Source organism: Rhinolophus hipposideros, assembly GCF_964194185.1.
Source record: "Rhinolophus hipposideros genome assembly, chromosome: 20".
NCBI lineage: Eukaryota > Metazoa > Chordata > Mammalia > Chiroptera > Rhinolophidae > Rhinolophus > Rhinolophus hipposideros.
In genome coordinates, this window is record NC_138066.1 from 7046350 (window position 1) to 7058489 (window position 12140).

Consider the following 12140-nt stretch of genomic DNA (forward strand, 5'->3'; position numbering starts at 1 on the left):
AGCTGATGGGTCCTGGAAAACCACACTGTTCCCCAATATTCCCCAATAAAAAATTTTTTTTAAAAAGTTAACGATGATAGAAAACGTATGCATGGGTGCCATCTTTTGGCTCTGTTGGAAAAGCTCTCCTTTGCTGGCGGTGATGCAAAAGGACACACCTGCTATGGAGGGAAATACAGCAAATCTAACAAGACCACATATCATTTACTCTTTGATCCAGCAATCTTACTTCTAAGGAATTTACCTGGAAGGTAAACCTCCAATAATAGAAGGCCCAAAGTTATTCAATGTCAGATTATTTGCAATCGAAAAATATTATAAATAACCTATGGCAAAACTATGGTATATTGGTCCATGGGGTATGATGTAGACGTTAAAAAAAAATAAGGGAGGTAAGGAAGATACCTTTGAATTGATATGGCATGATACGGGGTGATTTCCAGGATATAACTAACTAAGTAAAAAAGAAAGCATGCTACCTTTTGTGCAAGAAAGAAAAGGAAATAAGAAAGTATAAACCTACAAATGTAAATGCATATCTGCTTATTTTTGCAAATATAAACATAGGAAAGGTAAACCAAAAACTAATGGAATTGGTTACCTACTAGCTATAACTTTTGACTACAGGGGGATTGAAAGGGAGGTGGTGATGACATGTTACGAATGGGTGAAGAAGTGATACTTCTCAAATATCTTTACGCACAGTTTGACTTTTAGAATTTTACATATTCAAACAATCAAATAAACAAGGATGAGAAAAACCTTAAAACTGAAATCAAAGAGAACCCAATTATATTTCAAATGAATAACAAAATCGCACTGAAGGAGGAAGCGAACTCATCTAAGTAACTTCCTAACACAGCATTTTGACTATAGAACAGTCTAAAGGAAACTAAGAGAACGATAAACAAATATTGAACTCTTCTTAGGGTGAGGAGGGAGGAGAGCTAATGGAACATAAAGCAGAGACATAATCCATCCCTCCCAGCCATCATTTTGAGACTCAGACTCTGTGATCTGTAGCAGGGGTTCTCAGCATGTGGTCCCCAGACCAGCAGCACCACTTGGGAAATCCTCAATATGGCAGATTCATACCTACTGAATCAGACTCTCTGGGGTGGGGCCTAGGAGTCTGTATTTTAACAAGCCTTCCTGGTGATTCTCACACATTCTCAAGTTTGACAATCACTGACTATAGCTTTGAATACAACAGTGCTTCAATTAGTTACTTTATTATTAAAAAATTTTGTAACACAGTAGCCTTCTTCTATTTTACACATGAGGAAAGTTTGTTTTGAAGAAGCCCAAACTATATGTCTAACAAGTGGCTAGAACAAGGCCATAGAACCCCCAAATTTGGGCTTCTCATATATTCTCTTTCCACTAAACCACCCCAATGTCCAGTTAATACAACTTCTATCTTATCACCCAATGGAAATTTTAGCTATAACTTTTAAGTGCTAAATCTCTTAAGATTTACTAAATCTCTGTAGAATCAGATCAAAGGCATTCCATGTAAAGATTCAGCCCCTTCCACCTTTGCCATCCTCAAAGCTTCTCCATTTCTACTTTAGGGAGTCAGAGCCACTGATGGGTTGAAGGGTATCCTGAGAGGCAGTGATGGTGGGAATGAAGAAGCTCTGAGGTTAGGGATGATGCTGGTGGCAACATTGGACTGAAATACGTACACTGCTGGAGAGAGGAGGCATAATGGGGAACTCGAAACTCTCCTGCTGGGAGCTCCTCAGACCTTCTGGATGTTTCTATACGCATTCCCTCAGCTTACCTGCTGCGGAGCTGTGCCATTAGAAAGGATATCTAACAGATCAGAAGAGGAGAGAAAGTAAAACCTAGGGAAGGCAAGCCTTTTGATATCCAGGTACTCCACCAGGGCCTTCTCACACAGGTGCAATCTGAGGGCAGACACAGAAAGTCCTAAGTTTGCCTAGATTCATTGTTATATAGATATTACATAAATGCAAAAATATGCAAAACAATAGAATACATGCAAAAATCAGAGCAAGAAACACTTCAGGGTATTTGCAAACATTCACACCGATACATTCCCACCATAATAAACACCTCTAATAATAACCCATAGTGCCCAATATCCAGGCAAACCAAGACACACATGTATCACTCGCTCCCTTGCACAGTTAAGTGACATAAGGATCTCAGAGACAGAAGGGCGGAAGGAAATACCGCCTCCTTCCTTACAAATGGGCAGCAAGCCGGCCCTTACCTGCTCTGAATATCTTCCAGCTTTTCATAAAGACCTGATTTGTTGGTGGCTTCCACTACATTTGGAGTTTTCTGAGCATCATATACTAGCTCTTTAAAGTCAATGTCAATGCCTTCAAATCTTTCCGAATCCTGCAAATAAAAATGTGGGGGAAAAATTAACCACTACGCCTCTTAATTCCAAGAAGCTCCCCTTAAGTAGCAAGTCAAGAGCAGGAACCTGTTCTTGGGCTTCCTCAAAGAAGGAAATATCCTCAATTAAAACAGCAGCTCTCAAACAGCTTGGTCTTAAAACCTCTTTAATCTTTAAAAGAAATTATTGCAGTACAAAGAGCTACAGCTCTTTGTATCAATATATCATATATTAGAAGCTATAAAAAATTCAAAGTGAAGAAATTTAAAAAATGTTTAATTCATTTGAAAAGTAACAACATTAAACCCATTAGTTAACATGATATGTATTTCCCTAAAATAAGTGTATTTTCCAAAACAAAAAAACTTAAGAAAAAAGGGGGCATGTTTCATTTTTTATTTTTACAAATCTCTTTCATGTCGGACTTAGAAGATGGCCAGATTCTCTTCTTGGCTTCTGTATTCAGTCTGTTGTGATATCACATGTCCTGTAGCCTCTGGAAAACTCCACTGTATTGCTCATGGAAGAATGAGCATATAGAAGGCAAATGACATTTTAGCATTTTTATTTATTTATCTTTAATTTTTTCAGTTATATTTGACATTTAATGTTATTGTGATAAGTTTCAGGTGTACAGCATAGTGGTTAAGTGGTAAGACATTTAGATAATTTATGCAGTGATTCTCCCCAATTAGTCCACTACCCACCTGGCACAATACATAGTTGTTGCAACATTATTGATTATATTCTATTCTCTATGCTGCATTTTCAGCCCTGTGACTTTTCTGTAACTACCAATTTGTGTTTCTTAATCCCTTCACCTTTTTCACCCAGCTCCCTAAACCCCCTCCCCACTGGCAACCAGCAGTTTGTTCTCTGTACCTATGAGTTTCTGTTTTGTTCATTTATTTTGTTCTTTAGATTCCACATAGAACTGAGATCATATAGTATTTGTCTTTCTCAGTCTGCCTTACTCCACTCAGCATAATACCCTCTAAGTACATCCATGTTGTCGCAAATGATAAGATTTCTTTCTTTTTTATGGCCTAGTAATATTCCAGTGTATATATGTACCATGGCTTTTTTATCCAATTGTCTATTGATGGGTACTTGGGTTGCTTCTACATCTTGGCTATTGTAAATAGTGCTGTAACAAACATAGAGGTGCGTACATATTTTTGAATTAGTGTTTTGGATTTCTTCGGATAATTACCTGGGAATGCAATTGCTGAGTCATAAGGTTAGCCCTGTTTTTAATTGTTTGACAAACTTACAAAACATTTTTCCACAGAGGCTGTACCAATGTGCAATCCCACCAACAGTGCACCAGGGTTCCCTTTTCGCCACATCCTCGCCAACAATTACTGTTTGTTGATTTATTGACGATACCTATGCTGACAGGTGTTATTTTAATTTGCATTTCTCTGATGATAAATGACATTGAGCAATATGTCTACTAGCCAAGTGTATGTCCTCTTTGGAGAAATGTCTATTCAGGTGCTCTGCCCACTTTTTTTTAAATTTATTGGGGTGACAACTGTTAGTAAAATTACATAGATTTCAGGTGTACAATTCTGTATTACATCATCTATAAATCCCATTGTGTGTTCACCACCCAGAATCAGTTCTCCTTCCATCACCATATATTTGATCCCCCTTACCCTCATCTCCCTCTCCCCACCCTCCTTACCCTCTGGTAAGCACTAAACTATTGTGTGTGTGTGTGTAAGATTTTGTTTCTCATTTGTTTGTCTTGTTCTCTTGTTGTTTTTGGTTTATATACCACATATCAGTAAAATCATGTGGTTCTCTGCTTTTTCTGTCTGACTTATTTCGCTTAGCATCATACTCTCAAGATCCATCCATGTTGTCACAAATGTTCCTATATCATCTTTCCTTAACACCGAATAGTATTCCATTGTGTATATGTACCACAACTTCTTTATCCATTCATCTATCGAAGGACATTTTGGTTGTTTCCATGTCTTGGCCACCGTAAACAAAGTAGCAATGAACACTGGAGCACATGTGTCTTTATGGATAAATGTTTTCAGATTTTCTGGGTAGATACCCAGGAGAGGGATTGCTGGGTCATGTGGTAATTCTACTCGTAATTTTTTGAGGAACCTCCACACTGCCTTCCATAGCGGCTGCACCAGTCTGCATTCCCACCAACAGTGGATGAGGGTTCTTTTTTCTCCACAGCATCTCTAACACTTCTTTCTATTTGTCTTATTGATGATAGCCATTCTGACTGGGGTGAGGTGATATCTCATTGTGGTTTTTATTTGCATTTCTATGATGATTAGTGATGTTGAGCATTTTTTCATATGTCTATTTGCCATTTGTATGTCCTCTTTGGAAAAAATGTCTCTTCAGGTCCTCTGCCATTTTTCAATTGGGTTGTTTTGTTGAGTTTCATGAGTTTCTTGTATATTTTGGATATTAACCCCTTATCGGAGGCACCGTTTGCAAAAATCTTCTCCCGTTCAGTCGGTTGCCTCTTTATTTTGTTGATGGTTTCTTTTGCAATGCAGAAGATTTTAAGTTTCATATAGTCCCATTCATTTATTTTAGCTTTTACTTCTATTGCCTTTGGAGTCAAATTCATAAAATGCTTTTTGAACCCAAGGTCCATAAGTTTAGTACCTATGTTTTCTTCTATGCAGTTTATTGTGTCAGGTCTTATGCTTAAGTCTTTGATCTATTTTGAATTAATTTTGGTACATGGTGACAGCAGTCCAGTTTCATTCTTTTGCACATGGCTATCCAATTCTCCCAGCACCATTTATTGAAGAGGCTGTCTTTCCTCCATTGTATGTTTTTAGCTTCTCTGTCAAAAATTGTCTGTATTTAGGTGGTTTTATTTCTGGGTTCTCAATTCTATTCCAGTGGTCTTTGTGTCTGTTTTTCTGCCAACACCATGCAGTTTTGATTATTGTAGCCCTGTAGTACAAGCTAAAGTCAGGGAGTGTGATACCTCCAGTATTGTTCTTTTTTCTTAAGATTGCTTTGGCTATTCGGGGTCTTTTGTGGTTCCAAACAAATCTGATGATTTTTGGTTCTATTTCTTTAAAAAATGCCATTGGGATTTTGATGGGGATTGCATTAAATCTGTATATTACTTTGGGTAATATGGCCATTTTAACTATGTTGAGTCTTCCAATCCATGAGCACAGAATGTCTTTCCATTTCTTGGTGTCTTCAATTTCGTTCAAAAATGTCTTGTCTTACCGTTTTCAGCATATAGGTCCTTCACATGTTTGGTTAAGTTTATTCCTAGGTATTTTATTCTTTTTGCTGCAATTGCAAAAGGAATTGTTTTTTGTATTTCTTTTTCTGAGATTTCATTGTTAGTATATAGGAATGCAGTGGATTTTTGTATGTTGATTTTGTAGCTGGCAACTTTACTATATTGGTTGATTGTTTCTAATAGCTTTTTGGTGGAGTCTTTAAGGTTTTCTATATATAGCATCATGTCATCTGCAAAAAGTGATAATTTAACTTCTTCATTCCCAATTTGGACGCCTTTTATTTCTCTCTTGCCTGATGGCTCTGGGAAGGACTTCCAACACTATGTTGAAAAGAAGAGGTGATAGGGGACAGCCCTGTCATGTTCCTGAATGTAAAGCAAAGGGTTTCAGTTTTTCACCATTAATTATGAGATTAGCTGAGGGCTTGTCATTTTGGCTTTTATTATGTTAAGCTATTTTCCTTCTATACCTATTTTATTAAGTGTTTTAATCATAAATGGATGTTGTATCTTGTCAAATGCTTTTTCTGCATCAATTGATATAATCATATGATTTTTGTCCTTTATTTTGTTTATGTGATGTATCACATTGATGGATTTGCGGATGTTGAACCATCCTTGTGCCCCGGGGATGAACCCCACTTGGTCATGATGAATAATCTTTTTAATGCATTGTTGTATTCGATTTGCTAGAATTTTGTTTAGGATTTTTGCATCTGTATTCACCAGAGGTATAGGTCTGTAGTTTTTTTTTTTTGTGTTGTCCTTACCAGGTTTTGGTATCAGGGTAATGTTGGCCTCATAAAATGAGTTAGGGAATACTGTCTCTTGTTCAATCTTCTGGAAGAGTTTGAGCAGGATTGGTATTAGATCCTCTTTGAAGGTTTGGTAGAATTCACTAGTGAAGCCATCTGGTCCCGGACTGTTGCTTTTGGGAAGGTTTTGGATGACTGATTCAATTTCTTTACTGGTGATCGGTCTGTTTAGATTTTCCAGTTCTTCATGGTTCAGCCTTGGAAGGGTATATGTTTCTAAGGACTTGTCCATTTCTTCCGGGTTATTGAATTTGGTGGCATATAGTCCTTCATAGTATTCTTGCATGATCCTTTGTATTTCTGTGTTGTCCATGATAACTTCCCCTTTTTGATTTCTGACTTTGTTCATTAGAGTCTTCTTTCTTTTTATCTCAGTGAGTCTAGCCGAGGGTTTGTCAATTTTGTTAATCTTTTCAAAGAACCAGCTCTTTGTCACATTAATTTTTTCCATTGTCTTTTTGTTCTCTATTTCATTTAGTTCTGCTCTGATTTTTGTTATTTCCTTTCTTCTGTTGACCTTCGGTTTCACTTGTTCTTCTTTTTCTAGTTCTTTAAGGTCTAACCTGAGGACATTTATTTGGGATTTTTCTTTTTTCTTGAGATAGACCTGTAATGATATAAATTTCCCTCTTAAAACTGCTTTCGCTGCATCCCAAAAATTTTGGTAGGATGTATTTTTATTGTCACTTGTTTCTATGTATCTTTGATCTCTCCTCTAATTTCTACTTTGACCCAGTCGTTCTTTAAAAGTATGTTGTTTAATCTCCATGTATTTGTATTTTTCCCTGCTTTCTTTTTGCAGTTGATATCCAATTTCAAAGTCTTGTGATCAGAGAATATGCTTGGTATGATTTCAATCTTCTTAAATTTGCTGAGGCTGATTTTATGTCCCAATATATTGTCTATCCTTGAGAATGTTCCATGTACACTCGAAAAAAATGTATAGTCTGATGTTTAGGATGAAGTGCTCTATATATGTCAATGATGTCCATTTCATCTGATGTGTCATTTAGGGCTGATATTTCATTATTTTCTGTTTGGATGATCTATCCATAACTGTCAATGACGTATTTAAGTCGCCTAGTATAATTGTGTTTCGGTCAATTTCTCCCTTTAGTTCTGTTAGTAGTTGCTTGGTATATTTTGGTGCTCCCTGATTGGGGGCACAAATATTGATGACTGTTATGTCTTCTTGTTGTATAGTCCCCTTTACCATTATGAAATGTCCATCTTTGTCTCTTGTTATCTTTTCACCCTGAAGTCTGTTTCATCTGATATCATTATGGCTACACCTGATTTTCTCTGGGTACCATTTGCTTGGAGTGTCAATTTCCACCCTTTCACTTTGAGTCTATGCTTGTCCTTGTAGCTGAGATGTGTCTCTTGGAGACAGCATATGGTTGGGTTTAGTTTTTTGATCCAATCTACTACTCTATGGCTTTTTATTGGTGAGTTCAGTCCATTTACATTTAGGGTGATTATTGATACGTGAGGATTTCCTGTCATTCTATCGTTAGTTTCCTGGTAAGGCTGTGTCTCCATTGTTTCTTTGCCTTTTTGTTGTTGTCTATTATTTCTGTGTGGTGGTATTCTATGATGTTTCCCTCTGTTTCTTCTTTTATTACAGTACATATTTCAGTTCTGGATTTTTTTGAGTGGTTACCCTTAAGTTTATGTAAAAGAAAGTTTGATATTTAGAGTATTCCATTTTCTTCAGCACGCTTACTTTCTCCATTCCCATATTCCGGTTCAGGTCTTTATTGTCCCCCTTTTTATGTTGCCACAAATTGTCCCTGTTGATGGTGGTCGAATAGCCTCCTGTAGTATTTCTTGTAGTGCAGGTTGTGTATTAGAAAATTCCCTCAGCTTCTGTATGTCTGGAAAGGTCTTTATTCCTCCTTCATATCTAAAGGATATCTTTGCTGGATATATTATTCTTGGCTCATAATTTCTCTCTCTCAATAGTTTGAATATTTGGTTCCACTCCCTCCTGGCTTGTAGAGTTTCTGCTGAAAAACCTGATGATAATCTAATGGGCTTCCCTTTGTAGGTTACCGTCTGCTTTTCCCTGGCTGCCTTGAAGATTCTTTCTTTGTCGTTGATTTTAGACAGCTTCAATAATACAATGTGCCTTGGAGAAGACCTGTTGGGATTGAGGTAATTAGGTGTTCTATTTGCTTCTTGGATTCGAGGATCCAGTTCTCTCCACAAGTTTGGGAAGTTCTCATGAACTATTTGTTTGAATATATTCTCTGTTCCCTTCTCTCTTTCTTCTCCTTCTGGTATGCCCATTATTCTTATATTGATCTTTCTGATAGAGTCAGAAAGGTCTTGTAGAGTTCTTTCATTTCTTTTAAGTCTCAAGTCTCTTCTTCCATCTGTGCAAATTCCAGGTTTCTATCTTCAATGTCACCGATTCTTTCCTCCATCTGGTCAACTCTACTACCTAAGCTGATTATTTCATTCTTAATTTCTTCTATTGAGTTCTTAATCTCCATAAATTCCAGTTGGTTCCTTTTTAAAATTTCAATCTCTTTCGTAAAATGCTCATGTTGTTCTTTGACTGCGTTTCTGAGTTCATTAAATTGCCTTTCTGTGTTTTCTTGCATCTCGTTAAGTTTTTTCAGAACTGCAATCTTGAATTCTCTGTCATTTAAGTCACATATTTCCATATCTTTAAGTTCCTTTTCTGGAGACTTTTCACTTTCTTTCTGAGCTGTCTTGTTGCCTTGTTTATTCACGGCAATTACTGATTTATTATTTCTCTTCCTAGATATCTACAGGAGTGACTTCTGAAACAGGTTGATAGGAAGAGGTCTTTCTTTTGTTTTCCAGTAATTGTTGGTAGAATGTTTTATTTTCTCTCCGACTGCAGCCTTTTTTCCCCTCTCTCACACAGTAGTGCTATGTTTTCTCTGCACTATTCCAGCTTCTCACACAATGGGGGGATTCCCTGGGAGATAGGCTTCTCCTCTGTTAACAGTTCGCCTGGGTCATAGGGCGCCACGTCCCTGTGGGGATGCGGACAGCTTTTGAAGTTCCAAAGCTCTTTCTGCACCAGATTCAGAGCCCGTTTGTTTCAGCAGTTCTGTTTACTCCTGCAGGGATCCGCCCAGATAGGTGGGGTCAGGGGCGGGGTGAGTTGTGAGAGGTGGCCCAGAGCAATGGCGGCGACCACCACCATAGCTGGTCCTGCTTCCACAGCTCCCTCCCCTTTTCCGGAACTAGTTGGGCTGCGAATCTGTGTCTGCAGTTCACAGTTCTCAGAACAGCAAATATCCTGTCCTTTTGATCTGACACTGCTAGTGTTCCACTTCTAGCACCGGGCAGGTGTGGGCGGGGCGAGCTCTGGGAAGGTAGGGAGGGGGCGGCTAGTCTCAGTGCCTAAGGCTTCCGTTCTCCGCTTGGCTGTGAGGGCTTAAACCACCGTTTTCAGCCTTCTTCCTTCATTCTTTTCTCCGAGGTCTCTGCCGTGAGCGTTGGGTTCAGCCGTGTTATATGCTGCCCCCTCAGCCCTGTGGGCCGTAAGCGGAGCCCTAGCAGTCCGAGTTCCTCCCTCTCCCGCAGCTGCGGTAGTTCCAGGATGCAGTGAGCTCCGAGCACTGAGCTAGGTCTGCATCCTGTGCCCGCGCAGCTCTGTCTCCATACTTTTCCCTTCCCTCCTGCCCCGCTCGCGCGATTCGCCCACGACTTAGGTGAATTCAGTAGTGGGCCTGTTCGTCTTGCCTGTCTGCTGTGCAGGGAGTGCTTTGTGGAGTTATTGTTGTTCGATTAGTTGTAAATTCCAGGGGAGCTTTACAGAGGCTCACCTCACGCCGCCATTTTGATGTCTCCTTTTCTTTCTGATGGCTCATTGTTGGTGTATAAAAAGGCAACTGATTTCTGAATATTAATTTGTATCCTGCTACTTTACTGATTTATCAGTTTTAATAGTTTTTTGGTGGAATCTTCCAAGTTCTCTATATGTAGTATCTTGTCATCTCCAAATGACAGTTTTTTTACTTCTTCCTTTCCAATTTGGATGGACTTTATTTCTTGTCTGAGTGCTGTGGCTAGGACTTCCACTACTATGTTGAAAAGGTGGAAGTGGGCATGCTTGTCTAGTTCCTGATTTTAAAAATGCTTTTAGCTTTTCCCCATTGAGTATGATGTTAGCTGTGGGTTTCTCACATAGGACCTTTATTATGTTGAGGTATGTTTCCTCTATTCCCACTTTGCTGAGAGTTTTTATCATAAATGGATGGATTTTGGCAAATGCTTTTTCTGCATCTATCGATACAATCTTAGGATTTTTATCTTTCATTTTGTTTATGTGGTATACCACATTAATTGATTTGTAGATATTGAACTGATTTAGCATCCCAAGAAAATTCTACTTGATCACGCTTTATGAGCCTTTTAAGGTATTGCTAAATTCAGTTTGCTAATATTTTGTTGAGGATTTTTGCATCTATGTTCATCAGGGCTATGAGCCCATAATTTTCTTTGTTGTATTGTCTTTGTCTAGTTTGGAATCAGGGTGATGGTGGTCTCCAAAATAAACTTGGGAGTTTTTCCTCCTCTTGAATTTTTTTGACTACTTTGAGAAGGATAGGTGTTATTTCTTCTTTGAATGTTTGGTAAACTTCACCTGTGAAGCCATCCTATCCAGGACTTTTGTTGGTTGGGAGTGTTTTGATTACTGGTTTGATTGTTAATAAAATCAGTTCAGATTTTCTCTTTCATCTTGATTCAGTCTTGGAAGATTGTTGTTTCTAGGAATTTATCCATTTCTTCAAGATTGTCCAATTTGTTGGCATACAATCATTCACAACAGTTTCCCATAATCCTTTGTATTTTAGTGGTGTCAGTTGCCACTGCTCCTATTTCATTTCTGATTTAATTTTCTGGGGTCTTCTCTCTTTTTCTCTTGATGAGTCTGGTTAAAGGTTTATCAATTTTGTTTATTCCTTCAAAGAAGCAGATTTTGTATTTTTTTTTAGACTCTAATTTATTTCTGCTCTGATCATTATTATTTCCTTCCTTCTACTCACTTTGGGCTTTGTTTTCTGTTCTTTTTCTAGTTCTTTCAAGTGTAAGTTTAGATTGTTTGAAATTTTCTTGATTCTTGAGGTAAGCGTTATTGCGATGAATTTCCCTCTTAGGAATGCTTTCGTTGTGTCCCATAGATATTGGAGTCATTGTGTTTTCATTTTTACCTCAAGGTATCTTTTGATTTATTCCTGGATCTTGTTGTTAGTAGCATATTATTTAGCCTCCATGTATTCATGTGCTTTTCAGTTTTTTTCTTGTAATTGGTTTCTAGTTTCAGAGAAGATGCTTGATATGATTTCAATCTTCTTTAATTTATTGAGACTTGTTTTGTGGTCTAACATGTAGCCTAGCTTGGAAAAAGTTCCACGTGCACTTGAAAAGAATATACCCTGCTGCTTTGGAGTGAAGTGCTCTAAAAATATCAATTAAATACCTCTGGTCTAGTGTGTCATTTAAGGCCGGCTGCTTTGTTGATTTTCTGTCTGGTAGATCTGTCCATTGGTGTCAATGGGATATTAAAGTCCCCTACTATGATTATATTACTGCTGATTTGCCCCTTTATGTTGGTCACTATATGCTTTATATACTTAGGTGCTCTTATGCTGTGTGGATAAATATTTACAAAGGTTATACTGTCTTGTTAGATTGATCCCTTTATTATGTA

General features: G+C 37.9%; 1 protein-coding gene across 3 annotated transcripts in view; it reads right to left on the minus strand.

The window, feature by feature from the left end:
- Positions 1-12140, minus strand: part of DNAH9 (dynein axonemal heavy chain 9) — a 319243-nt gene that overhangs the window by 225412 nt on the left and 81691 nt on the right. For all 3 annotated transcript variants that reach the window (XM_081027600.1, XM_081027598.1, XM_081027597.1), the window contains 2 exons: positions 2243-2373; positions 1787-1913 (listed from right to left, as the gene is read on the minus strand). In XM_081027600.1, coding sequence (XP_080883726.1) covers positions 1787-1913; positions 2243-2373 — 258 coding nt within the window. The remainder of the gene's footprint in view (positions 1-1786; positions 1914-2242; positions 2374-12140) is intronic.